The 27,344-nt window shown below is 53.1% G+C and overlaps 2 protein-coding genes across 3 annotated transcripts in view; one reads left to right on the forward strand and one right to left on the reverse strand.

Moving 5' to 3' along the window:
* The window catches only part of LOC308228291 (protein CEPU-1), a gene marked incomplete at both ends in the record, with an annotated part of 326,758 nt that extends 311,529 nt beyond the window's left edge, over nucleotides 1–15,229 (forward strand). For both annotated transcript variants that reach the window (XM_080631564.1, XM_080631563.1), the window contains 5 exons: nucleotides 8,257–8,391; nucleotides 9,006–9,126; nucleotides 10,583–10,734; nucleotides 13,254–13,286; nucleotides 15,129–15,229. In XM_080631564.1, the coding sequence (XP_080487690.1) occupies nucleotides 8,257–8,391; nucleotides 9,006–9,126; nucleotides 10,583–10,734; nucleotides 13,254–13,286; nucleotides 15,129–15,229 (542 nt within the window). The remainder of the gene's footprint in view (nucleotides 1–8,256; nucleotides 8,392–9,005; nucleotides 9,127–10,582; nucleotides 10,735–13,253; nucleotides 13,287–15,128) is intronic.
* Nucleotides 15,230–22,459: 7,230 nt separating this feature from the next.
* LOC308228304 (opioid-binding protein/cell adhesion molecule homolog) overlaps nucleotides 22,460–27,344 on the reverse strand; it is a gene marked incomplete at both ends in the record, with an annotated part of 96,048 nt that continues 91,163 nt past the window's right edge. Inside the window, 4 exons of the mRNA XM_080631590.1 lie at nucleotides 22,460–22,560; nucleotides 26,284–26,435; nucleotides 26,729–26,849; nucleotides 26,927–27,061. Coding sequence (XP_080487716.1) covers nucleotides 22,460–22,560; nucleotides 26,284–26,435; nucleotides 26,729–26,849; nucleotides 26,927–27,061 — 509 coding nt within the window. The remainder of the gene's footprint in view (nucleotides 22,561–26,283; nucleotides 26,436–26,728; nucleotides 26,850–26,926; nucleotides 27,062–27,344) is intronic.

The raw sequence follows: 27,344 nt of genomic DNA on the forward strand, positions 1-27,344 counted from the left end.
CGGCCCCAGCACAGATTTGCATTGGAGGTCTGGCCCTGGGCATGGAGCAGGGTGGTCGTGCTAGGGGAGCCCAAGGTGTCTCAGCTCCCTATGCTTCGATTTGGCTGGCTATAGGTGATTCTAGGTTGTAGGCTGTGAATACAGGTGATGTGGTGGTGTCTGGAGGTTTTACCCCAGTTGGGTGTCCCAATGACTGCTTAGATGTGCCCACTGAATAGTTGAATGTTGGAGTTGTTGTAGGAGATGTGAGCCCCAAGTGTGGTCTCAGCAGCGGGTCCTGTCTCAGATATAGTGCAAGAAGTTGAAGAAATGAGGAAAGAGCAGAGCGTTGGCAGCAGTGATGGCTCCTGTGATGGTTCCTGGTTGGTGCTTTGCATTCAGAAGGTGTCTGTTACAATCACAAGCAGCCAGAGATGGGGTTTTCACTGCTCACATCAGCCCCAAATCACACGTTTCAAGGTGAACCCATCAGCTCTCTCTTATACTCAAGCTGAAAGGAGAAGCCACAGCCCTTCATAGCCATGCATGAGGAGAGCACAGCCAGCGCAGGTGGGGACACTGATACCAGAGCAGGAGAAGGACTTTATGACTTTATCCCTCAGCCTTCACCTGCCTCAGGTGCATCAGGAACCTTCGGTGCAGTGGTCAGCACCAGGCATCCCTCTCCCTCGCGGCCTGTGCATACAAGGGCACAGAGCACCATTGGCTGGGAGAGTTCTGCCAAACCAATGCAATGAAGGATACGAGTAAGGAGAATGTGGTATTTCCTCTCTCTTTGGTGGCACTGGGCACAATTAGGGATGGTGACCACCCCTGGGGTGTGAGGATGAGGGGGGAACAGCAGAGGAAGGTACTGCGAAGCTCTGAGCGCTGTGCAAAAGCCAGGCAGCAAGAGCGTAATCCCCTGGGTCTTTACACAACCATGGAAACATGCTCATTAACATGGAAAAACATGTAAGAGGAGAGATTTCCTTCCTTGTAATCAGGAAACCTCAAAAAGAGAGAGACTTGGCCCTGTGTAAGCACAATGCAGTCTCTGATATGCCTGTTTGTGGGGTTGCAGTCCTTCTGGAGGCTTGTGAATAATGAAGAAGCGGAGGTTCATACCCCATATCTGCTGTATGTTGGTTGTGGTGTGCTTCTAAAAGCATCACTCCTTTGAAAGGGGCCTGGAAGAAAGATGGGAAAGACTTTTTAGCAGGTCCTGTTGTGATAGGATGAAGAATGATGGGTTTAAACTAAAAGAGGGAGACTGAGGCCGGATGTAAGGAAGAAATTCTTTACAATGAGGACGGTAAAACACTGGCACAGGCTGCCCAGAGAGGTGGTGGATGGAGAGGTTCAAGGCCAGGCTGGATGTGGTTCTGGGCCACCTCATCTAATTGAAGATGTCCCTGCCCCTTGCAGGTTGGACTGGATGACCTTGAAGGGTCTCATCCAACCCAAACTATTCTATGATTCTATGATTGTAAGGGGGGTTGCAGACTGGAGCCGGTGGTAGAGGGATGGAATATTCCCAAGAGGAGGAGAGGAGCATGCCGTGCCTGCATGGGTCGATAGGGTAATCTTCAAAAAATCATTTCTTTACTGATTGCTCTGGATGGTTTCCAGCAGGTTAATTCTCCCCAGCCTCTCCCAGCCGGAGCAGGCTGGCATCGGGGAGTTGAAAGAGGGGATGCGCGGAGGGGATGCTGCCCTGGCTGCTCTCATTTGCTTCAGCAAACACGGATTTGGGAAGGGAATTCTAGAAACGCCTGAACTTTGTTCCTTAGTTGTTAATTGAGCAGTTGGGAGCGGGAAATGCAGGGAAGTGATTGTGCTCCTGTGGTGGGCACTGATGAGGCTGCACCTCGAATCCTGTGTTCGGTTCTGGGCCCCTCACTACAAGAGAGACATTGAGGTGCTGGAGCGGGGCCAGAGAAGGGCACCGGAGCTGGTGCAGGGCCTGGAGCACAGTGTGATGGGGAAGGGCTGAGGGACCTGGGGCGTTCAATCTGGAGAAGAGAAGGCTCAGGGGGGACCTGATCGCTCCCTACAACTGCCTGACAGGAGGATGGAGCCAGGAGGGGGCTGGTTGCTGCTCCCAAGGGATAGGGTAAGAGGAAATGACCTCAAGCTGCACCAGGGCAGGTTTAGATGGAGCTGAGGAACAATTCCTTCCCCAAAGGATGCTCAGGCATTGGAACAGGCTACCCAGGGCAGGGCTGGACACTTCCATCCCTGCAAGTGTTCACACACCATGTAGACAAGGCCCTCGGTGATATGGGTTAGTGGTTAAAGTGGGATAAAGGTTGGACTTGGTGATCCTAAAGGTCTTACCTAACCTGGTTGATTCTACGTGCCCACATACTGAGGGCTGTGTTGCCCCTGCTTTGAGCACTCAGCTTTGGGGTGATTCCATTCCTTTCCCTACCTCCTTCCCCGCACACAGAGCGCTGTGCTGCCCGTGTGATGCTACTAAATCACCCACCCTACATCATCCCACCTGCTGTGGCACAGAGGGAAGGTGAAGCAGGTCTTGGGCACCAACAATTCCCTCTTAGGACCTTTGTGTGGTTTATTTAGTTACTCTAAACTGGCCTAGAATGGCCATCACTGTGGGAGTGACATAGGAAATATATAGCCCTTGGGTTTAGCACGTCACTCGGAGCCGGGAGCCTGCACAATGTTAATTTTTATTGCCAGAAGTAGCCATAAATTGATAGTTGAGAATGGCTGTAGGGACTGTAATTAACTAGTTACTATTTCACCTCCAAAAGGAACAATGTTTCACGCTCTTCCTTTTACTTATCTGGAATCAGCCCGCTGTCAACATCCGCTGCAGCCTGTATAAAGATTTATAGACCTTAGAGGTAAATATTGACTAATGGGCAGCTTGGCTTAATGTTCACCTTGAAGGACAATAAATTGTGCTATTGATTGAAGCCAGATGTCAATATCTGCATTGTTGTAAACATTTTAATAAAATTATCTCCATAAAATATTCTCCTTATCCAGCCCGTCCTGGGCAGGAGGATCGGTGCCGGGGGGTTGCAGCAGCGCGGTGTAGGAGGTATGGGGATGCTTAAGGATCAGCCTTAGGACTTTGGGCATCAAACCCACTGTAGGATGATTTTCTGAGGGTTTGGAGCTTTAGAGGTGGAAATAGCGCAGCCCTGGTGGGGATCTTGCCTTGGTCCAAAGTGCAATGAGTTCAGCCTAGGGAAGAGAAGGCTCCGAGGAGACCTTAGAGCAGCTTCCAGTGCCTAAGGGGCTACAGGAAACCTGGAGAGGGGCTTTGGGCAAGGGCCTGTAGGGACAGGCCAAGGGGAATGGCTTGAACCTGCCCGAGGGGAGACTGAGATGAGCTCTTAGGCAGAAGCTCTTCCCTGTGAGGGTGCTGAGGCGCTGGCCCAGGGTGCCCAGAGAAGCTGTGGCTGCCCCATCCCTGGCAGTGTTCAAGGCCAGGTTGGACACAGGGGCTTGGAGCAAGCTGCTCTAGTGGAAGGTGACCCTGGACATTGGAACTGGATGAGCTTTAAGGTCCCTTCCAACCCAAACCAGGCTGGGATTCTATGAATTGCTGTGGGCACATGGGAGCATGAAGATACGCTGTGGCTGCTGGTTGCTGATATATACCACAAGACTCAGAGCAGAGCAGGACTCCATGAGAGCTGTGGTCCTCAGGAGATACCATGGTGTACAGAAGGGATGATGTGCTGCTTGGACACTGTGACAGAGACTAAGACCTCCCTGCCTTGTTTATTAATGGCATTATGGGCAGCATTCCGCCAGGGAAAGCCATAAGTGCTGTGTCCTAGAGCTCTGAACATGCTGCACCAGCAAGCTGGGGGACAGCGGCACATCATTAATTTGGGAGCATGTGTTCACTTTCTGGTGAGTTATTATCTTGTCAGAGGCTCAATGGAAGCAAATGGGTAGGAGGAGGCAGAAGGGAGACGAGTCAGGCCCGGAAAACCCGGAGAAGCAAAGGGTAAAGGCAAGAAGGGAGGAACATGGATGCAGGAGGCATCTGCCACCCTCATCCATCCATACAATGTGTGGGACCCGAAGTCCTAAATAGTGGATGATGGTTTATGCCAGGATACCGCTCGCCATCCAGGTGGATTCAGGCTCTGGCTTTCCATCTCTCCAGCTTGCACTGGGTTAGTTCATCATCCTCGGCTGCTGAGCAAGGATTACGCTTGTGCCTAGTCCATTTCTGGCCTGTATCATATTATTAGTATTAATAATAATAATGATGGGTGCTGGCTGTGCTGGTTTTGTAGCTCCTGAGGAGATGAGAGCACTCTCCCATTAATTCCTGCCATATTTCAGCTCCTAATTGTGCTCAAGCAAAGACAGCCTTGAACAGTTCCCACCATCGATTCCAGCTCTGGAGGAGCTCCTGGAGCTGTAGGGCCCTGGGCCAGAGCATCCCTGAACATCCCTGAGCTCTGGGTGCTTTTGGAGGTAGGGATGGAGGGAGCTGGGTTCCCACTGCATTGCTTCAGCTCTCGTTTCAGATGGGTGGTGGGATGGCTGCGGTGCGATCCCAAAGGGATATATGTGAGGTGTTGGAGAAGTAATCCCCATCCAAACCCCACCTAGGGCTTGCCTGCCTCCTAAAGCCAGGGAATTGAGCTTCACCCAAAGCAGAGGCCGTGTTTATCAGCCCTGTGTTTATCCCAGGCTGTTTGCTGAGCCCTGGCCCTGCTCCCTGGGTCGCATCTCTTTGGGTTTCTATTTCTGGCAGTCACTAATGAATGAGATTTGTCCAGCTATCAGGATGACTTCCCATCATAAACAGGCAAGAAAGCAGAGGCCAGGGAGTCGAGCTGTTGGGCAATTACTCTCGGGCCATGCCTTTGCCCCTTGGCAGCTGGAGCAATAAGGCAGTGAAGTGACTTTATGGACCCAGTTTTCCTGCAAATCCCCTTATGCAGAAGGGGATGGAGGGACAAAGCCAGTGGCCTCTTCACCTGGTGTCCTGAGGGCAGGAATCACTAATGTCACCTTATTCCTTGAGATGCTGTAGCCGGTGCTAAGGAGGCAGGATGTGGCCAGCACCTCATGCAGGAAGGCCTTTCTAATGCTGTCGTTGTTATCTGAGTAATACCAGATTGTGCAGGTGTCAGCCCTGGCTCAGAGCATCCCATTTTGATCCGGGGTGGGCTCTGCACACCAAGGGCCATGGGCTGCAGCTGAAAACCCAAGGTGCCAGACTCCAAGCCCTGAACTCTGTGCTCTGCTGATTACTATGTGCTTATCTCAGGCTTCAATACAGGCACAGAGGAAACCTTCATCTCCCAGTTTTCGGAGCTTTTGCAGGTGGAAAGCTGACCCTTGCAGTTACATTAATGAAGTCTTTTGCCAGGGAATGAAACACACTCGAGCTGCTTTGCTCCCAGATCAAACTGGGCACGCCAACTACAGCTTGGCTATAGAGAGACCTAATTCTTGCTGCGTGTGAGCTGGCTCCGGAACACTCAGGGAAGAGCCTTTGGGTAGTTGGGAAGCGGAGTGGTATCTGAGAGCTTGGAAGCAGAGTGGTATCAGAGCCTTTGCACAAACCTGACTCACTTTTGCTCATCGGAGCATCTGAAGGCCACCGGCTGTGGCGTTATTTTATCAGCAGGCAGCGCTGTGCTACAGAGAAGCTGATTCTGGGTCAGCTATAAAAGGGATGACTTTTCCCTCCCCTCTCTCCTTTTTCCGCAGCAAAGTGCTGCCAGCCAATGGATTTAACGCTGGAATTTGTGTGTCTGCGACTAATTTGGGGGTAAAACCTTCATACGCTGCCCTTCAGTTGTGCTGAATGATGAGCTCAGCAGCTTTGCCTGTCAGGCCCTCGGTGGGGATTTGAGCGCGGGTTGGCGATGAGGGCGAACATCATAACTCATCATATGGGATGTGCAGGAAAAGCTGCTTCACCCCTTCCCGAAGCTCACGGGGTCAGTCTGGAATGGTGGGATCCGTGTGTGTGTGCACAGGGACCTCAGTTCTGAGGGTGTGAATAGCCCCAGTGTTCCCATGAGGTTTGGTGCAGGGCAGAGCCATGCTGTGATTTCCTGACATTCCATATCTCTGCTATATGTGTTTTAGAGACTGTTACCTGGGTATGCAGCAGTAGAAAAAGTGTATTTATTTTGGAAACATGATTCCCTGGCTCCAGTTAAAGATGATGTTAAGTCCTACCTTTACGGGTTGAATGGATCTCTATTGCCAGTGCAGGTACCACAAGCAACTTGCGATCCGTGAATACATTTTATCTCGATGACAGTGACCATAATGCAGATCATGGAACAGGAATAGAACATGGCATACTGCACGCTGCAAATTCCCCTGTCTAGGAGATGCTGTAGCAGAATAGCTGTCAATATTGTCATTTATCAGCTGGATGGACAGACTTCACTGGCTCCTGGTATGAGTGGTTGGAATATCAGAATCCTTCTGGGACAGAGACCTGTGAGGGTGCTGAGGTGCTGGCACAGGGTGCCAAGAGAAGCTGTGGCTGCCCCATCCCTGGCAGTGTTCAAGGCCAGGTTGGACACAGGGGCTTGGAGCAAGCTGCTCTAGTGGAAAGTGTCCCTGCCCATGGCAGTGGTTGGAACTGAATGAGCTTTAAGGTCCCTTCCAACACAAACCATTCCATGAATCTATGATTAGGGCTGAGCATCTTTGCACTAGTTTAAGCGGACAACCCCGGCTGCGATGCTGAACAATCCCAAACCTGGCTTTGCAGCAGCAGGATCCCAGTGGGTGCTTGTTGCAGGAGCTCACCCTGTTGAGCTGTGCAGGTGTGTAACAGAAATCACACCAGGGCTTTGTGTGTTTCCCAAAGAGCCACATCAGTGGGTGGTGGCGTGTGACCACACTCGCTATTGATGGACCGTGCGAAGGGATGCTATAAAAGCCTCAGCAGCAGGATGCGCCCTGGCAGAAGCATCCCACGTGGATAATTTGCATGGATTTATCAGGAGCAAGATGCACACGGTTCACTGGTCAAGTGCAGCGAGCTGCGGCCCATCAGGTAGCCGGGTGGAAAGCGAGGGCGAGGGTGGGATCACCGGGATCCACCGGCTGCATCCCACAGGGACCTGTGCTTGGCCTCTGCGCCATTGGCACTCACTGCTGGCAACAGCTGTCCAGAGCTAATTTATTTCCTAATGCTGCAGCAATGTTAATTTATAAATTACACTGGTAATTCCAGCTATTATTAATTTCAGATGGTGTAGGGCAAGCCAAATTAAAATATGACACCAATTGCCACACATATGTACCAAGGACTAGCGTTTAAAATTTATAGGAATATTAAGTGTGACACCGGTCCCGGAGATGCTTTGCACAGTAATTACAGCACCTCGGCCATCAGTGGGAGATCCGATAGGGAGATTGGAACAAAAAGAAGGGAGAAGGGAAAAGTTGTCCGTGCTGTTTGTTCCTGCTGGGTTTCCTCGGGATGTGGATGTGTCCTAACTGCCAGGCTTCTTGGTTGAAATCTGTGCTTGTCGTAACACCGTGAGCTCCAACCGGGAGACTGTTGTGGTCCAACACTGGAGCGCGGTGGGTTTCCAGGGATGCTTCAAAGTGAAGCAGGCTCTTCGAAGGGAGAGGGCTGCATCTGTGTGGCTTTAAGCCAAACTGGAGGGAAAGGGGCCAAGCGTGGAGCCCCATGGGCACCATAGGAGTGAGCCTGGAGCGGTCATGGGATGAAGTGTTTCAGCTGAAGGGAGGTGTTGGCACCCCAACTAGTGGGAATAAAGTGGCGGTAAATGAATTGAGGCTGAAAAATTAGAGAGGGGTGTCCATGGCTGAACACTGTTTGAAGGGTTTGAACACTTCCATCCCTGGAAGTGTTCCTTTACCGTGTAGACAAGGCCCTTAGTGACATGGGTTAGGGGTGGCAGTGATGGGGTAAAGGTTGGACTTGATCTTAAAGGTCTTTTCCAACCTAGGTGACTCTGATTCTATATGAGCCCAGCAGGATGGTGAGGCGGGATGTACAGATGCCAAGGAGAGATGATTTGAGGTCATTGTTGAAGGGTGCAGGTTTGATGAGGACCAATTTGCCCACCCTGGGGACATTGTCTCCAGCAAGTGATGCTCTTGGGGGGGCCAAAGCCACCGCAGAGGTTTGGTGCTTGGGGCACCTTTCTGGCAGGGGTTTTGTTGGGATGGTGGAACACATACAAGGGTTGGGTGTTCTGTGCAGATACAGATACAGTTTTGCCACGCTTCCCCATCACTCGTGGCCCTTTCCCTTTGTCCCTGCAGCCGTGGGCTTCATCAGCGAGGATGAGTACCTGGAGATCACGGGCATCACACGGGAGCAGTCCGGGGAGTATGAATGCAGCGCCTCCAACGACGTGGCAGCGCCTGTGGTCCAGCGAGTCAAAGTCACTGTCAACTGTGAGTAGACGGGGATGGGGTTGGATGTGCCACCCCATGAGGGGATGGGATTTGGGAAGCAGGAGCAGCAAGAGTTTGTTTGAACAGGTTGTGGTTTGCCCTTTCCCCCCACTTCTTTTCAAGCTGCTTTTTTTCCGTCACCTCCTCCTCAGCTGCCTCCATCAACCTGGGTTTTCCACCCATGGTGAGATGCTGTGCTGATAACCTCCGGGGAGAGGAGAGAAGTGAGCAATAAATAGGATTTTTTTTCCATTAGAAAGAATAAGAGAGAGAAAGAAAGAAAGAGAGTGAGGAAGCAAGCAGCATATTTCATGCTCTGATAGAGCTGAAGACCCTCCTAAACCCCTTTGGAGCCACCCATTGCTTAACAGAAGGACACACATGGTACCCAACTGATGGGGGCTCCAGTCCTTAGAGAAACCCTCACTGATCTGCAACATGAGGTCCCCCATGAGCCCCAAACCCCTTGGACAGAAGCATCAGGGGCTGGACATGGGCTTGGAGATGATTTTGGCCCCTTTGTAAGTGCAGAGAAATGAAAGGGAGCTTAAGGCGCAAGGGCAGGGGGACAGATGCCCCAAGGTGTTGACCCACGTTTCCCATCTTCCCCACAGACCCGCCGTACATCTCGGGTGCAAAGAGCACTGGGGTGCCAGTGGGGCAGAAGGGCATCCTGATGTGTGAAGCTTCTGCTGTCCCCTCTGCTGACTTCCAGTGGTACAAAGATGACAAAAGGTAAGATCCTGGGGGACAAAACTGAGAGGGCACCTGGTGTGGCACCTTCCTCAATGGGGCCACAATAACCAGTTGAATTCCCAGTAACCCTCAGCACAAGCCAGGCTGGGATGCTGGGATGCTGGGGAGGGGTTTTTTCCAGCAGCCTCTTTCAGCCAGACAGGTTTTCCCTCCCTGTGCAGGCAGCACAGGCAGGATCACTGCTACCCGTGCCTCTATTTTAAAGTAAATCCCTGCTTAGGTGAAGCATAACATCCGAGAGTGATATTGGCAGCACAAATCCAAGCACTTAGGAGAGGATGAAATCCCTGTCATCTTTTTAAACACTTTAGCCAGAAGGCAGAGTCAGCGCCTTGCTCTTGGAAAGGCAAAAGAAATGAGCTGTTGAGAGACAGGGTTTGCACAGGGATGTGGCTTGGGAGCGAGGAGAACAGGGAAGGGTCCCACTCTGGAGCGAATGACCCCAGGCAAAGGGTTTTAACCCATCTGACCTGGTTTAGTGGTGGGATTTGGCAGTGCTGGGGTAAAGGTTGGACTTGATGGCTTTAAATGTCCTTTCCAGCCTGGTTGATTCTATGATTCTGTTTTTCCATTGCTTCTCCCTGGGAAGCCCAGAGGGGCTGTGGTGTGGCTGAACAGCACAAGCCACCCAGGTCACTAAAAGAAGGCATGTTTTAGCCAAGAAAGATGTTCCAGAAGCTAGAGGAGAGGCTGGAGATGCCTTTTGGGGAGGAAAGAAGCAAGAGGAGTGTAAAAGCAGTGGATGTTTGCGTGGCAGATGAAAGGCTTTACTCAGAAGTAGGTCACATCACGAGGGCCTGCAAAGCAGATGGGTGCTCAGAGTGTAGCAGGGGTGAGAGCAGAGATGCAGCACCTCCTGGGAGGAACTAGCAAGTAAAAGAGATGCAGGAGCTGTGCAGGAGGGGGACACCGGCTCAGGGATGTCAAAGCACTTGGGTGATGCTTGAGGTTTGTGTCAGCTGAGGAAGGCCTCCCTGCTCCATGGTCCACCCAAAGGCATGGGTGCTGTGCATGCTGCCAGGGCTGGCAGGGTGAGGGGTGAAGGAAGGAACAAGAAGGCACCCCACAGAGCAGGGAGGACTGATGCAAGTGGGAAGCCAGGAGCGTTTCCCATATTCCCTCCCTGGGCATGGGAGCATCCTTCCCTCTGCATGGCTTTTGGGAAGCCCCAACCCCTTCAGCAGTGACTGTGATGGATGCTTCTGATGGGGGTAGTGCGGGATGGCAGCTAAGGGATGAGAGCCAGAAGAGCAGCATCCATCTCCCATATCCCTCTCAATACCTTCCCTTCTCCCTCCTCATCCTTGATCTTTGTCCCAGACTCTATGTCCCCACTCATAGGCAGGACCAGGGGATGGTGGGTCATGGAAAACAGCGGGTGCTTCTCCTCCTGGTACCATGCCAGTGACCCTCTCCCATTCTGCTTTCCTCCCAGGCTGGCTGAAGGTCAGAAAGGACTGAAAGTGGAGAACAAAGCCTTCTCCTCCAAGCTGACTTTCTTCAACGTCTCCGAGCAGGACTATGGCAACTACACCTGCGTAGCCTCCAACCAGCTAGGAAACACCAACGCCAGCATGATCCTCTATGGTGAGTAGGGCTGAGGGAGATGGATGGGGAACAGCTTAACAGGGAGACCACCAACATGAGAGAATGGGAAGGGTCTTCCTTGTCTTTTAGGGGAGATGTGCTGATCTTTTCTGCTCTGGAGCATGGGTTGGAGGTTGTGGTGAGCTCCGGGAAAGTGGAAAACCTCCAAACCTACCTCCTGATTTGGGTCCTGTGTCTGCCAGTGTTGAGGGGTTTGGGATCTTCTGTCAAAGCCAAGTTAGGACTTGACTGCAGGTTTCCATCTTCTCACTGTGACAAATACCAAGGAGAACCTTTGTTTGAAAGCCCCCAGGGCTCCACCACCTTCAAGGTCATGTTTTCCCCTCCTGCCAAGCAGATATATTCTTACTGATGGTGCCAGTGGGAATGGAAAGGTGCAGAGGGCCAGGAGGTGGGAAGGTGTAGATGGCAGGGAGGAGAAGAACCTGTGTACCCTCATCTAGAGACTGATTTCTCTGCGTATCAGAGTTGGGATGAGAGCAGTGCATCCATCTGATACTGCTCATGGCCAGGAAGGGCTGTAATTGCTCAACATGTATCAAGCAGAGCCGGAGCAGGGGCCGGGATCCCCAGATCCCTCTCATGGCCATCAGGAGCTGGAGGTGGACATCAGACCTTGTCTCTGGCCACTTCCACAGGGATATTTCCCTGCCTGGGATATGGGGTGGGAGCCATATGGGAAAAGCAGGGCTTGGGGACCTGTGCGCTCTCCCAAAATGCTCTCCCATCTCTCCTTGCCACTCGCCTTGTGTTCTCCTTGTTATTGCATGGTCAGGAACAAGCTTCCTCATTCCAGAGCCATCGGTGGGGTGACTCAGGGCTAGCAGGCTGTACTCTCAGTGATGCAAAGCGCACTGGGATAGTGGCATTCCCAAAGCACAGGTTGGGTTGTTAAAGTGCTGGAGCAGCGTGGGATGCATATGGAGATGTTGGGGAGCGTCATCCACTTCTCACCAGCCTTGAGGAGGGGCTGGATGTGGTTCAGGGGATGAAGAGGCAGATGGATAACCTGTCTAGTGTCAATATTGGGTTTCCCTGAGCTGTGGCAGGGGAGTTTGTCCCATGCTTGACTCTGTGCCTGCAGCCGTGATGCAGAGCTAACCTTGGATGTTCATGAGCCTAACACCCATTTGTTCCCCTAAAACATCCAAGTGATGAACATCAGCATCTCTACCTGCCCATTAAACCATCATTATCATTGCCTAGGAACTCAGTTCTCTTCCTGGTCATTGGTACCCAAATAACCCCCTTTCTTTAGGGACAATGGCACTGCAGAGCTGCCTGGGCCCGGCTCCATCCATGCTGCTGCCTGCATAGCATATCCCGAGCCACGTGTTCTTCCTTAGCTTGGATGGTTTAGGCTCCCTGTGGGGTTTCTGAGGCTAAAACCTTAATTAATGTGTGACCTCAGTTTGGCTGGATGAGCCCCCAAAAGGGAAGATGACTTTCTGCTGCTGGCTTTGTGCGAGCTGTTAGTTGGTTTCTAACCCATGGGTGATGTTCTGTGTGACTCGTGCCATGATAGCAGTGTCAGGATGCAGGGAAGCATCCCACTAAAGCCTAAGCTTGTTTTATGATCCCTCTTAGCTCTGTTTCTATGTCTGTGAATCCCGTCAGGGAACACACTTGGAGTCCTTTGATCGCCCATCATTTCTACAGAGCAATATTGATTTAATAGCATTACTAATTGAGTCCCACTGGGGGTGATGGCTCTTGAGCTGCCCTAAACCACCACGGACCCGATGTTTTGGGGGACAGTTTTCATAGCATCCCACTTTTCCTACAGCTGAGTGAGTCTTTTGGACATTCCCCACCCTCAAATGAAGGTTTAACCCATGCGGATCGCATGACATGAGCTTTTTTGGGGGCTGAGTGACAGAGGCTAATGTAGTGTTACATCTTCTAATCCTTCTTTTAATCTCATTTTTCAGGGAGGTCAACTGGTGCTTTATTTAACATGTAGCACTTGTTATTATAGGCCTGCTGCCTCATGCAGCGGCTCATTTGGTGCTGTCTGGGAGGTGATGGAGTGTTCCACAGCCTTGTGTGGAGTTAGGGAGAAGAGAACAATCCCTCTGCTTCTCCTCCATCGCATGGTCCACTTCCAGAGACTGAGAAATCCATTTGGGATGTTGCAGGGTTATTGGAAGGGATGGGCCCTGAACCCTGCCGGAGGGGAATAAGAGGAGCAAAAGGAAGAGCTGAACCCCCAGAATTCCCCATATCCCAGCCCTTGTGCTTTGCCTTTTGTCAGGGTACCACTACGGGTGCTGCCAAGTCTGGGCTCCCATAGTCCCCAGCTTGTCTCAGCTCATGGACCACTATCCCCAGACGGGGGGACCGTGCCCCTAGAGGAGCAGGCTGTGATTTTGGGCAGCAGCACCACACTTCCTACCCCATCTGCTTGTTCTCCCTGGCCCCAGGTCGAGCGCAGTGTCTCGAGCCTGCACTTTCCATTGCCCTTTTGCCTTAACTTTCCCTTGTTCTTTAATTTTTAGAAGAGACAACTACTGCCCTGACACCCTGGAAAGGTCAGTAATCTGGGGACCCCTGCTATGCCAAGTGCTCCCCCTTGCTCCGTTTCCCCTCGGGCCCCACTGGCTCCCACCCCAACTCATCCCAGCCGGAGTTCCTGCTCCACAACCCCAGCGCTCCCGCTGGAATAGCGATGAATTAGGGCTTTCTTGCTGTTGTGTAGTTGTCCTCCCATCCCTCCTCCTCCTCCTCTCCAGCTATTGTGCCTGTCCAGTGCAGTCTGTGCCTTCTGCATGTCCCCCACCTCTTCTCCCTGTTGCTGGGGTGGAGATGGGTTGTCTCTGGCCTGCTTTCCATGTGTTGCTGTGTAATTGAGTCTTGTGGCAAGTCCTGCCTCCTCTGGGATGCTTTTAGTGCTTGTGCTGAGATGCTGTAGGGGTGGAAAGGTGGATGGTCCTCTTCCTGCTGTTATCTGTGGCTTATTATAAGAGCAGCTGGCTCGGTGTCATCTTGATTTTGGGGTTCCATAGCAATGCAGCTTCATTTGGGATGCCTGGGGGTGGCTTAAAGATGTTGGGAGGGCCGTGGAAGTAGCACAGGGACAGGCACATCTTCAGATCTGCCCTTGTGTTTGGCTTCCTGGCCATGCCAGGAGCTGGGACTCAGTGGGAAGCCCCAACCCTAACACCTTGCGAGGTGTCTGTGAGTGCTACTGGTGGGAGACCAAGTGGTTAATGGTTCTTAGTGCTCCACTCTGAAGTAAGGGGATATGTTAGGGTTTCTAAAGCAGGTTGAGCAGATCTTGTGGGCAGCCCTGCTGCATCAGGACCTGTTTTCCTGAGAGCTTTTCCAGCCTAGTGTTCCCCTTGGCCAACTATTTGGGGTGCCTTCATGAAAGCCATTGGGTCCGGAACCCCCCACATCCTTTCCCACATTGAGCCATGAGCTCCTCACCCTCTGTGATCCCCAAAGGCATGGATGGACTTGGCTCTTCCTGAGCACCCTCCTCATGCCAGCTCATTCTTAAGATGATGTGGGCCCATGGGCAGAGCACTTTACGAGTGGTGAGTCCCTCAGAGGCTCTGTGGAGTAGCGAAACACCAAGTTCTGAATGCAGTACTAGTGGCACTGTTCTCTGCTGGATGGGCAGGGGGTTATTATGCCCCCACACAACAAGGAAGGGAGATAAAAGGGTGGTGAGCCCTATGCGCTCACTCACTGGGGCTGGCATAGTGTGGACAGTGGTGGGGAAACCCCATCTTGTCCTCTACAAGTGTGACTGGAAACGTGGACAGATTTTGGGGGAAGGACAAGGGGCATTGAGAAGGGTTGGTTGGTGGTGACGAGCAGGGGATGGGCTCAGTATGGGGTATCAGGGCCATAGTGGGATGATGGAGGGGGTTATGTCCCAGAGGTTGGGGTTGGTAATGGCATGGGCAGATGTGGATACCCACGGTGCTATCAGAGCCATGACATCAGGGGCCCAAATGATGTGGGTTTGTTGGTTTCTTTTCATAGAAACATAGAATCAGCCAGGTTGGAAAACACCTTTAAGATCATCAAGTCCAACCTTTACCCCAGCACTGCCAAGGCCACCACTAATCCATGGCATTGAGGGCCTCATCTACATGGCTTTTGAACACTTCAATAGTGTGGTGCCTGCAGCCCTGCCCTGGGCAGCCTGTTCCAATGCCTGAGCACCCTTTGGGGCAGGAATTGTTCCTCAGCTCCATCTCAACCTGCCCTGGTGCAGCTTGAGGCCGGTTCCTCTTGTCCCATCCCTTGTTCCTTGGGAGCAGAGCCCAGCCCCTCACTCCAACCTCCTTTCAGGTAGCTGTGTTTTAGTGGGTTTTATTGGCTCTGTGGCTAACCACGGGGTGTTCCTCTCCCATCCACAGGTCCTGGTGCAGTCCATGATGGGAACAACGGCGCGTGGCGGCGAGGAGGCTGCGTGTGGCTCCTGGCCCTGCCGCTCGCCCAGCTCGCCCTCCACTTTTGACCTGAGAAGCCGGCCCGCGGAGCAGCGGCGGCGATGACCATGGCCAGCGAGTGCAAGCAGAAGGGAGAGGAGGAAGAACAAGAAGAAGAAGAAGAAGAAGAAGAAGAAGATGATGATGTGTTCACCGTTTCCGAAAATAATCATAAGAATTGAGAGAGTGTCCGGCCAGGCCACCTGGGGAGGGGGAGAGAAGCACCAAACCATGCAACAAACCGCAATGAGAATTTGGAAAGGAGAGAAACGACAACAAAAGCAGAACAAATCCCAGGCTTCCTGCTGAAGATGCGACGCAACTGAGTCTTCTTTTCTTTTTTTCCCTATTTTTTTCGGTCTCCCAGGCCTTTTTTCTCCCCTTTTTCGCTGTTCTCTGCCCACAGAGGACAAGCAGGGCCATGGGGCATGGCGCTTCCCACCACCCGCCCGCTCCTTCCCACGGGACCCTCCATACAGACGTGCCGGTTCTCTTCTTGGCTGAGATTTCCCCGTCTTCTCATGGACTGTGCTGCCATTTGTGTTCCAGAATATATATATATATCCACATATACATATATATATATATATGTATAGATATATAGATCTTCAACAGTTACCACACCACCACCGACAGAAAGGGAGGAAGGAGACCGGCGTCGAGCCACGCGTTCATCGTACCACCCGCGGACATTGTGAATGAGAAGGGATTCTGTATCATGGTTCATTTTATTAATTGTATTTTCTGATACGAGCCTAGAACTCTTAGTTCCTAAAAAACAGAGATGCAAAAAACGAGGGGGAAGAAAAAAACCAAAAGGAGGAATAAAGAAGAAAGGCAGAAAGGAGAGGAGGAGCGAGAAGAGAGAAGTTGTCAAGCGCCGCGCGGCCAAGGAGGCATGGAGGAGGAGAAGAAAGAAACCTGTGCAAAATCCCCCCAAAACCGGCCCAAAAAGCAGTCTGATGTCTGAACATTTCTTGCCGAGGGCACAGGCAACTCTCGCCACACATCGAGGCGGAGGGAGACGCGAAATCTTTTTATGGGATATATATATACAGTATATATAAATATACATATATATATATATATAATTTTTCTTTTTGGTTAGCCTTCTAGCCACTGTTCCCAGCTGGGTCCTTCCGCTGCCATTACTGCATGCTGTATATGGAGTTAGGTGTGTATTGGTCCTCAACGAGACCAGCGTCTTGGTCCACATGTCCCCAAACCCCTTCACCTTCCTGCTCTCGGGTCACCGGTGACAAAGGGCCACGGGGGACCGGGGCCCATCTCTGTCGCCTTTTGCCATGGGGCAGGGATAGGGGGAGATCTATGTAGCTCAGTTTTCTATTTTTATATATATATATATATATGTATGTATATGTGTGTGTGTGTTTGCGTGTGTGTGTGTGTGTATATATATATATATAAAAAACAACAAAGAGATAAGGAAAAGGCGGCGAAGCGATGGGCACCCGGCCACCCCGAACCGTGGGATTGGGAATGTTCCAGTGGTGGGTCTCTCCTGCGGTCACTTTTCCTCCTTTGGGTTCCTTTCCTTCCCTGCAGCCGACAGCGGGGGGCACGCGGGGAGCACGGGCGGGCGGCGAGGGGGGGGCTCTCTCTGCCTATCCATTAAAACGATTGTTCCATGTGGCCGCTCCGTCTGGTTGTGGTGCTCATTGCCGTGCTCTCCCACCCTGGGTGACAGGGGGGGACATGGGGAGGGACACCGGGAGAGAAGGCACCCCGGACCTCACCAGTGATGTGTCACAGGTAAGGCTTTGGTGAGTACATGGGGAGTGTGTGGCGGTGCCTCTGCCCTCTTTCCCCCATGCAGGATCCCACTCGGTATCCCAAAAGCTTTCCATGAGCCTTGTGGATTGGCTGAACAGAGTCCCATGGGAAGGAGACGCGGTGACGAGGTGAGTGTAGGAAACTGGATGCCAAGCACAGGGTGAAGAGTCCTGGGCTGGAGTCTGGCTGTAGATACAACTTTCTTGTATCAGTCTTGGTGTTTTGCTGATGGTTGCTTGGTGCTTTTGGTCTGTAGGCTCCCTATGCTGGTTTTCCTCAAGCTGCTTGGCATGTTCTTGTAGGATCAGAAGCTGCTTGTTAGTGATGGCAGGACTCTTTTGTTGGGGTTTTGATTTCTTGGCCTTATGATGAGTTTGTGTCACCCAAGAGATGCGCGTGGAGAAGAGGGAGAGAGCAAAAGGCATGGTAAGGAGTTGCCTTGTGACATATTAGTGGCTGAGCAATATTGGTCTGGCTCTTCTCGCAAGGAACAAGGGATAGGACAAGAGGAGTCAGCTTCAAGCTGCACCAGGAGAGGTTTAGATGTTGCTGAGGAACAATTCCTTCCCCAAAGGGCCCTCAAGCATTGGAACAGGCTGCTCAGGACAGTGCTGGAGTCACCATCCGTGGAAGGGTTCACACACCATGTAGCCGAGGCCCTCAGTGATGTGGGTCACTGCCTTGGCAGTGCTGTAGTAAAGGTTGGACTTGCTGATCTTACAGGTCTTTTCCAACCTTTTTGATTATAGGATTTGAGCTGTACTCAAAGGCAAAGTCCCAAGTAAGGGAGAGGGTAATGAGGATATGGAGACAGGACAATTGGGCAGTTTCCTGCATCCCAGGGTCAGGATGGCACTGGGAGGAGGCATCTGGCCAGCCCAGCCTCAGTATGGGGAAGCTGGAACCAGCCCTTTCCAGTGGATGTGGTTTATAAGAGCAAGCATTGCAGCCAGATTTGTCTTTGGCAGCAGATGTACCTCTGTCTCTGCCAGGGAGAAAGGTGGTGGAGGGCTTTGTGCAGCTCTTGGGGCTGCCAGGACAAGTAGAACCAGCCTGGCAGCAAAGGCAGTGCTTCAAGGGCAAGGGGAGGGCTCATGCCCATCAACCAGGGACGGGGATAGAGTTAATGGGGCCATCTCCTTCACCTCTCTGTAACTATCAACTTTCTGGTGCTGTAGGTGAGAGATCAAGGAGTGTCTGATGCCAGAGGCTGAGGGACAAAGAGCAAGTTAAAGACTGAGAGCAAGGCTGCTCCGTGGATGTATTTCTGTATGTATTTATTGACATATGTACTGGTGTCTCTTGGTGGTGGACAGGGATGGAAATACACTCTCCGTCCTTCTGGACCTAGCAGCTGAGGTCCTTGTCCTTAGGCACAAGTTGGGTGTTGTTGAGGGCCAGGGAGGAAACCTCCAAACCAGGAAGGGAGCCAATGGGCAACCCAAGGCCAGGGACACGTGGAAAGGGGCTGCACTGCATCCCTGGTGCTGGGTGATGGTGCCAGTGAGGTGTGCTGGCAGATGGGATATCAGGCTGTCCATAGGTGTTTATCTCCCGTAGAGGCTGATCCATTGCCAGACACCCAACAGACCTGGCATGGCCAGACAGTGGTAGAATACACAGGGACTAATGTGAAAGAGGCAAGTGTTGCCTCATGGCTCATGTAGTTCTGCCACATCATTCCTAGCTCCCTGATAGGAACTTGGTTTTGGAGAGGCTCAAAGCAGAGAGGGTTTCCCATGGTAACACTGGGGAAAGCCTTTCGGGAAGAGGAGCATGGGGTCAGGATGTAGCTCATCCAAGGCAGGGAGACTTTCTGCCAGGCTCATACACCACAGGGACAGCAGTGTTTGGGACACCCGGGAGGACCCACAGTGTAGGGCAGCTCACCCCTTCCCAGACCCCTTTCCTCAGGAAGCACTTACCTTACTGCTGGGATCACTCAAAGGGGTCCCCAGGTCCCCTGTCCACCTTTAGGGGAGCTTGTTGAATGTTTTCTCCCAGTAGATGGGGTGGAAACAGGAAGCATCCCCTGGGGACTATCCAAGCCCCATGTTTTTAGGGTGAGATGATAGCCGTGCTGGGGAGCAAGCTGCTTCTGCTCCCGGTCCTTGTGGTCTTAGTCCTTTGATGAAGACTTTTCGTCCATGTCACACACTGTCAGATCCCAATGGGAGCAAACCACCCTTAGGAGCGTGTTGTCCACAGAGACTTTGTGGGTAGGTTTAGTTGCTGGAGCAGGTCTTGTTAAGAGACAATGGAGAAGATGCCAAGAACCGCTCAAAGGAAGCTCGCAACTGAGCAGCTTCTGCAGAACTTAGGTGAGCCATAAGAGCAAAGCTGGTCTTTACCTCGCAGGGTCTCCATCAGCAGGTACGTCTGGGCCCCAGGGGAGACACATGGGATGAGGGACACTTGAACAACCCCTGGTTGGGATGGGGGAGGTCAAAGCATCCATCACTGTGTTTATGGGGTCCATGAAGCAAAGCCCCGAAGGTACAAAGTTGGTCAAACTTTATTGATACACTGCACAATCACAACCATCTCTTATTCTTGCCGAATTAGAAAAGGTTACAACTACAATGTAACATGCACAAATCTCAGGTAGTAGAGCCACCCTTGGAATACAATGACGGAAACTCAAGACTGGCCATCACGGCCATCAGCCGGAGAGACCCGGGAGCCACATTCCCCCCATCCCGGGTGCCCGGCCACCCCCCGAGCGTCCCAACGGGGAGAGCCGGCCTCCAACAGCCAACACGTTCCTCACAATGGCACGTTACACGGCACGGGAATGTCAACCACCATCCGAGGCAGAGGATGGGGGAGCCCCAACCCAGGGAGGAGGAGGAGGATGGGGCATGGGGTGGCCCCGGCGCCGGGCCCGCTGGCATCAGCGTGCATCACGGTGTCTCGTCGTCACCTCCAATATGCCACTGCCCTTGTGCATCTGGGGCTATGCCAGCGTTTGCTGTGGGGATAGGGACATACGGGGCTGGTCGGGAAGGGGCACGGAGGGGTGGTGAGGGGCCGTCACAGGGTGCTGTGGACCGGTGAAGGTGTCGGGGCGAGCTATCTCCTTTGCCCAAGGGGATTTTTGGAGCTGGCACATGAGAAGGACGTGCTTATCGCCGCGCCGGCTGAAGATGGTGCCACCCGGGGCCATGTGCTAGGACCCAGATCACTGCTGGAGAAGAGGAGCAGGACCACAGGGACTGCAAGACATGGACTCTCCAGGTCAGCACTGTGCTGGATCCTCATCCATCAGGTAAGCCAGCGCATCGGGCCGTGTTGGTTTTAGCAGTCAGCCATGGTACATGTTGAACATCCAGGGTGTGGAGGCAGGAGCATCCATTGAGATGTTGTAGCTGTTGCTTTCTTTTTGTGTAGGTCCTGTCCCTGTGGGGCTGCATAGAGGATGGAGAGGTGGCCCATGGTGGCTTCTGGCTCGAGGGTAGCCCTCAATGACATGGTTTAGTGGTGGTCTTGGTAGTCCTGGGGTAATGGTTGGACTTGATGATCTTAAAGGTCTTTTCCAACCTGGTTGATTCTATCATCTTGTGCGTTGAGGAACATCAGCCCCAGCTTTCTCCAGCAGGATGGCAGAGCAAGGAGGTTGTGGTAGCAGCAAAGTTTGCATGGGAAAGGCAGCATGTGCATGGTCACTGCTCTTAAGCCATGTCACTTATGGAAGGAGAAGGAAGGGACAAGGCATGGGGAGGCATAGGGCAGGACTTGGATGCTTTGTGTGCTTGCTCGGTGTGTTGTTGTAGAGTTGAAGCTCTGTGTCCAGGCATAAGGTCTGGCATTGCAGGTGACTGTGCAGGGGCAGGACAGGAGGGTCTATCCCTGGTGCATTCCCAGGTGGACATGGAGCATTGGGAAGGCTCAGGGCTGCCACCACATACGGGACTGTGGTGCAGGATGCTGTTGGGGCTGTGATTCAGTAGGCAGGGAGGTTATGGGGCCATCATCATGGGTAGCAGGGGAGGAAGCAGAGGGTAGAGTCTGGTTGCATCCATTTTGGTGTCCAAGGCATGTAGCAGCAGCAGGGATTGGCAAGTAGCAAGCTCAGGGCATAAGAGCTGTCCTTGTCCCTGCAGCAAGTGATGGAGCCAGAGCCTCTTCCATAGGGTCAAGTGCATTAGATGGACTTTCTTCAGGCAGGGGCACGTGGTGTGTGTGAGAAAAGGCAGAATGCGGATGTTACAGCTCAGAGTGTGCTCCCATGTGTGTTCCACCCCTCAAAGAGCAGGGATACTTGGCCAAATGGTAGGAGAGGCCACAATGAGAGAACAGGGAGGCGAGGAGTGGTCCCATCCCCTCTGGGTGCCAGTGTCAGGACCTGGTGTTTTGCTGTGTCATTTAGTGCCTCTGCCCAGTGTGGTAGTGTTGTGCTTTTGATGTGCAGGTTGGAAAGTGCTTGGGAAAACAAGCGTGGAGGAACCTCCCCAACTACTTGAAAGGAGGTTTTAGTGAAGTGGGGATTTGTCTCTTCTTCCAAGGAATAAGGGATAGGACAAGAGGAAACGGCCTCGAGCTGCACCAGGGCAGGTTTAGATGGAGCTGAGGAACAATTCCTTCCCCAAAGGGTGCTGAGGCATTGCAACAGGCTGCCCAGGGCAGGGCTGGAGTCACCATCCCTGCAAGTGTTCCCAAATCATGTAGCTGAGGCCCTCAGTGCCATGGGTTAGCGGTGGCCTTGGCAGTGCTGGGATAAAGGTTGGACTTGATGACCTTAAAGGTCTTTTCCAACCTGGTTGATTCCATGATTCCAAGTGCTGGCAGCGCATCAGGGCGAGAGCCACGGGGCAGGCCCTGACATTGGGAGGGCAGCAGAGGAGTGGGCAGCGGTCTGGAGCAAAGAGGGGTGGCAGCCTGGCTGCCCCATCTGGTGAGCAGGAGGTCCCCAAGAGGGCTGGTGGCAGTCCTCAGGGCTCACATTCCTGGGTGACCGGGCTCCTGCCCTCAGGAATGTGATGGTGCTTTGGGTAAGGAAGATGGTAGCTGGGAGAAGGACTAATGTGAGGGGTTTGACCCTGGTTGTGTTGGGTGATCCCCTTGGAAAGGGCCACTGAGGGTGCTTAGGGAGGAGCTTTGGCAGCGAGAAGTGACATTCAGGACCGAGAGGGCTGAAGGCAGAGCCATGGGGCTTCAGCCCTTGGGGTCTTTTTGGGCATAGGTGGCTTAGTGACACAACGAGATGGATATCCCTGGCGACAGCTCCGTGCCTGTGGGGAGCCCCGTCCGTGCCGGACCACATCCCTGGGGTGACATCGGTGGGTGACAGTCTGGTGGCACGTGGTGGGGTCTGTACAGCGTAACCGGCGGCGAGAAGGGCACCGAGACGGGCCCATCCCCGGCTGCTCCGCGCCCATCCTCTGGCGCATCGCCCGCCCCATGGAGAGGAGTCCCCGGGTGCCGTGGGGGGCAGCGGGGGCCTCCCGGGACCCTCCGCTCCCTTATCAAAAGTCGAGGAGGAGACGAGCGAGGAGGGTGGCCCAAAGGCAGAGCCCGGCGCCCGCTCGGGACGCCGCGTTGCCGCCGTCGTGCACCGCTCCGGGGCCTGTGCAGGGGAGAGAAGAAGACAAAGGAGAGCATTAAGGGCAGTGCAGGTGACCCCGAGTGACCCACCTGCCCATTGTCCTTCATACCCCACACCCCGTGCTGGGTGTTCCTGGGGTGTTGCATTCCCCACTCGTAGGGATGCTGGTTTATCCATTGCTTGGAGAGCGTTGCTGGTGGTGGTGGTGAGGAGGCAGGCAAAGAGCCTGAGGGACATTTAGAGGAAGCGTCGTCTTTGTTGGAGGAGGAGGAGGAAAGTGCTTGGTGAGGCCCCACAGGCATGAGAAGGTGGCAGAGGACATAGTTTATTTGGAGTGTGGTTGTGCAGGCAAGTCTTTAGCAGGAGCACAAGGGTGAGGAAAGAAGTGTGCTGCTGTTGCTTGGTTTGAGTGCTCTTGGCCATCCTGGACTTGAGTCTCTGGGTGGGCAGGATGGACCCCCTGTGGCTGGGGGTGTTAAGGTGTTCACAGGCTGTATTTGGAGGTGTTTTGGTCCCTGGACAGCAGAGTTAGTTGGTGAGCTGTAACACTTGCAAGCTGCTTGCCATGGGTTGAGCTTTGGCATGGAATGGAAAGGGACAATGTGGGAGTTAGTTAGCCTCGTGGAGACCAGTTGCCGTGGCCAGGGCAATCACAGGGGGTTGATGTGGGATTTCTTCCTATCAGGCACATGTCTAGGACAGCATCGTGGTTTAACACCGGCAGAAGCCAGGACAGACAGACAGCAGTGGCAACAGTGAGGAAGAGGAGCAACCAGATGCCATTTCAGAGGTGCTTGGAAGTGAGACAACTCATTCTCAGCACTAAAGGCATTGGCCTTCAGTGCTGAGCATGAGTTGGAGATGGCATCGGCCAGACATGTGGACTGTCCAGGTGCATGGTGATGTTTCGGGGTCATGGTGTGAGGGGGCTCTTAGGAAGCAGGCAAGGAGGAAGAGGAGGACAAAGAAGATGCAGCCATTGAGGTCTGTGTGTGGAAAGGAGGTTTGTTGCATCTCGTAGGATGAAGGCTCTTATTTGGGAAGGATTTGGGTAGGGGGGTGCACGTGGGTGCCAGTTAGGAAGAGCCAGGGAGGTAAAGGCATGGAGGAGAGACCAGACACAGGTCTGCCCATGCTTCACATGCCTGTGGAGAGGCAGGAGGAGATGATGAGGGACAGATACAAGGTTGGAGCATGGCCATGGTGTAGGGCTAGGCATGCCACCAGGCCGAAGAGTGTGGGGAGGAAGCTTGGTAGACAGAGTAGAGGGTTTAATCCCCAGGCAGCTTGGCTCACGTGGACAGAAATGGATGGGCAGCCAGAGAAGGAGGTTCCAGATCCAGAACATCAGGAAGTACGAGGAGATCCAGTGAAGACCAAGGGAGACAAAAGTTGACATCCTAGCAAGAGTCACTATGAATCCTCTTGCTGAGATGTAGGCACTGGTGAGTTGTTGCAGAGGGAGTTAGGAGGACTATCTGGATAGGTAGGACTTTCTCTTTTAGGACATTTCAGGTATCAGCTGCGAGCAGCTCTCAGTCCACAGCACAGAACCACATCTTTGTGGTGGAGACAACGATGGAGGAGGGAACGATGGAGGAGACCATGCAACCATCAGGACTGAAGGAAGCAGATGGGCCTGGTGGTGGGCAGGAAAGGTGGCCAACAGCCAACGCATGAAGAGATGGTGATGGTGGTGGGTGCTCTTCTTTGCAGGTAACAGGTCAGGCTCCTCGGGATGATCGGTGACGAGAGCTGCGATTCCAGAAGGGACACAACATTCGGGATGGACTCTGGGCAGGTATAGGAAAACCCTATCCGTCCCCCTAGCCCCTTCCTTCCAGAGGGGAGGGAAGGGGTTGAGGGGGATGGAAAGAGTTAGCGGAGGGGATGGGGGAGAGCTTGGGGGGATGGGGGGGGAGGAGGTAGGGGAAGGAAGGGGAGGGAGTTAGCTTCTCCTACCCTTCCTATACCTCCCCTTCCTATAATAAGTCCCCTCTGGGATGGGATTATGGTGCCTGGTGCCAATTGACAGAGTGCAGGGGTGTCCCTCTGCTCCCCCTCCCTTCCCTTCTTATAAGAGGTCCCATCTGGGATGGGATTATTTATGGTGCCTGGTGCCAGTTGACAGAGTGCAAGGGGGTCCCTCTGCTCCCTACACCTCACCCCACGCCCTCCCTCCCTATCTCCCCTGTCTCTATTCACAACCCACTACTCTGATGTAACTGGTCTAATAAAGCTGTGCTAACCCTGAGTCAGCTGCACGAGCACACCCAAAGTGCCACCTATGCTACCTCAAGTGGCACCTATACTACCAAGCCTTCACTACCCTATGTACCACTTACAACACCCAACCTAACACCTATAGTACCCAAAGTGCCGCCAGCACTTACCCAACCTAACGTGCCAGGTATGCTACCCAGCCTGACACCTAAAGTGCCACATACTCTACCCAGCCCAACACCTATGGCTTCCAAACTGACACCTACGCTACCCAACCTAACACTTATACTACCTAAAGAAATGCCACACACTTATGGTTCCCAAAGTGCCACCTCTGCTACCCAACCTATCACATGTAGTACTCAAAATGCCACCTAGGCTACCCAGCCTATGGTTCCCAAAGTGCCAACTACAGTATCCAACCTAACACCACCTAAATTGCCACGTATGCTACCCAGCCTAACACCTACACTACCTAAAGTGCCACATACTCTACCCAGCCTAACACCTATGGTTCTCAAAGTGCCACCTCCGCTACCCAACCTATCACATATAGTACCCAAAGTGCCACCTATGCTACCCAGCCTAACAACTATGGTTCCCAAAGTGCCACCTACAGCATCCAGCCTAACACCTATGATATCCAACCTAACACCACCTAAATTGCCAAGTAATGCTACCCAGCCTAACACCTACGCTACCTAAAGTGCCACATACTCTACCCAGCCTAACACCTACAGTACCCAAAGTGCCACCTACTCTACCCAGCCTAACACCTACAGTACCCAAAGTGCCACCTAGATACCCAGCCTAACACTTATGGTTCCTCAAGTGCCACCAACACTACCCACCTGTGCTACCCAAAGTGCCACTTACAGTATCCAATCTAACACAGTACGCAAAGTGACACCTAAATCCCCAACCTAACACTGATGTTATACAACCTAACACTTAGGCTTCCCAACCTGATACCTATGCTAGCCAAATTACCACCTATACTACCTCAGGTGCCACCTACGATACCCAACTTGACACCTACGCCACTTGACACCTACACTTCTCAACCTGCCACTACCTGCACCCCTTAACAACTGCCTGTATCCTTGCCAATGGGACAACCTGCAAATACCCTTCACTGTGTCCCCAAAGTGTGTCCTTACCTGCTGGGGCCTTCTCCTTGGGCCTGCGTTCCAACGATGTCCTGTCTGTCTCTTCACCGTCCGCTGCTCATCCCTAAACACCCACTGTGGCCACCACCAAGCACTGCCAAGCAGTGCCCTCCTGCATGGGCCAAGGCAGGTCTCCTCACCATCCTCTGATGTATCCTTGTGCTCAGAGCTCGCGCCATTTGGCACCTCGATGGGCTGGCATTGCTACATAAAACCCACTCCCTTTCATCGCTGGCCACACATCCTCCTCCTCTTCATCCTCCTCCTCCTCTTCTCCTTCCTCCTCTTCTTCTTCTTCCTCCTCCTCCTCCTCCTCACTACACCTTGCTGCAAATAAAACCAGGGTACCTACCATACAGGATGATGCTGGCATTGGTGTTGCCCAGCTTGTTTGTGGCCACACACGTGTAGTTGCCATAGTCCTTCTCTGAGACGTTGAAGAAAGTCAGCGTGGACAGGCGGCCCTTGCTCTCGATCCGCACACCTTCCAGTCCATTGGCTAACCTGCAGGGTTCAAAGCCACATTGATGACGCTTAGAGCGCAACATGCTGTGCTCCCTGCCCTTCCCACCAGCTAAGTCCCACACATTCCCCCTCCAGACTCCCCACATCCCACCAAGACAAGCCCTGACACGCTCTCCATCCCTTAACCCATCTCCCTGCATAACCTACGCATCCCACATCAACCCTACCAGCCACCACCATTGCCTCTGGAAGAAACAACCCACTTGGACCCAGCACAATGTGTTGAACCCACTCGGCCTCCATACGAGGCCCTTGACCACCTTAACTCTCACCTAGTGTCCTCCTTGAACCACTGAAACTCTGCCACGGGGACAGCCGAGGCCTCGCACTGCAGGATGCCCTTCTGGCCCACCGAGGCGCCTGTGTTCTTGGCATTGGAGATGTACGGTGGGTCTGTGGAGATCCCATGCCATGTCACCCTGTGCCACGCTCCCACCACCCACCACCATTCCCCCGGCCCTTGCACTCACAGTTGACGGTGACTTTGACTTTCCGCACGTCGGGAACAGCCACGTCATTGACGGCGCTGCACTCATACTCCCCGGACTGCTCCCGAGTGATGCCCGTGATCTCCAGGTACTCGTCCTCGCTGACAAAGCCCTGCCCTGGGAGATGGCCCAAACAGATCACACTGTCACCCACAGACACCAGTGCCGGGATCTCACCCATAGACCTGCCCTCCTCTGACAGCCCCCATTCTGGTCTCCCGTTCACCCAGGAAGGTTGGGACATCTTCAACCCGTACCTAGGCACAGCATCTCCACCCTCTGCAACAGAAATCTTTGCGCTGCCTTTGGCCTCCTCTACAGGGACATAAAACCACAGAACCACAGAATGGTTTGGGTTGGAAAGGACCTTAAGATCATCCAGTTCCAGCCCCCTGCCATG

The sequence above is a fragment of the Psittacula echo genome (assembly GCF_963264785.1).
Source record: "Psittacula echo genome assembly, chromosome: 18".
NCBI classification, from domain to species: Eukaryota; Metazoa; Chordata; class Aves; order Psittaciformes; family Psittacidae; genus Psittacula; species Psittacula echo.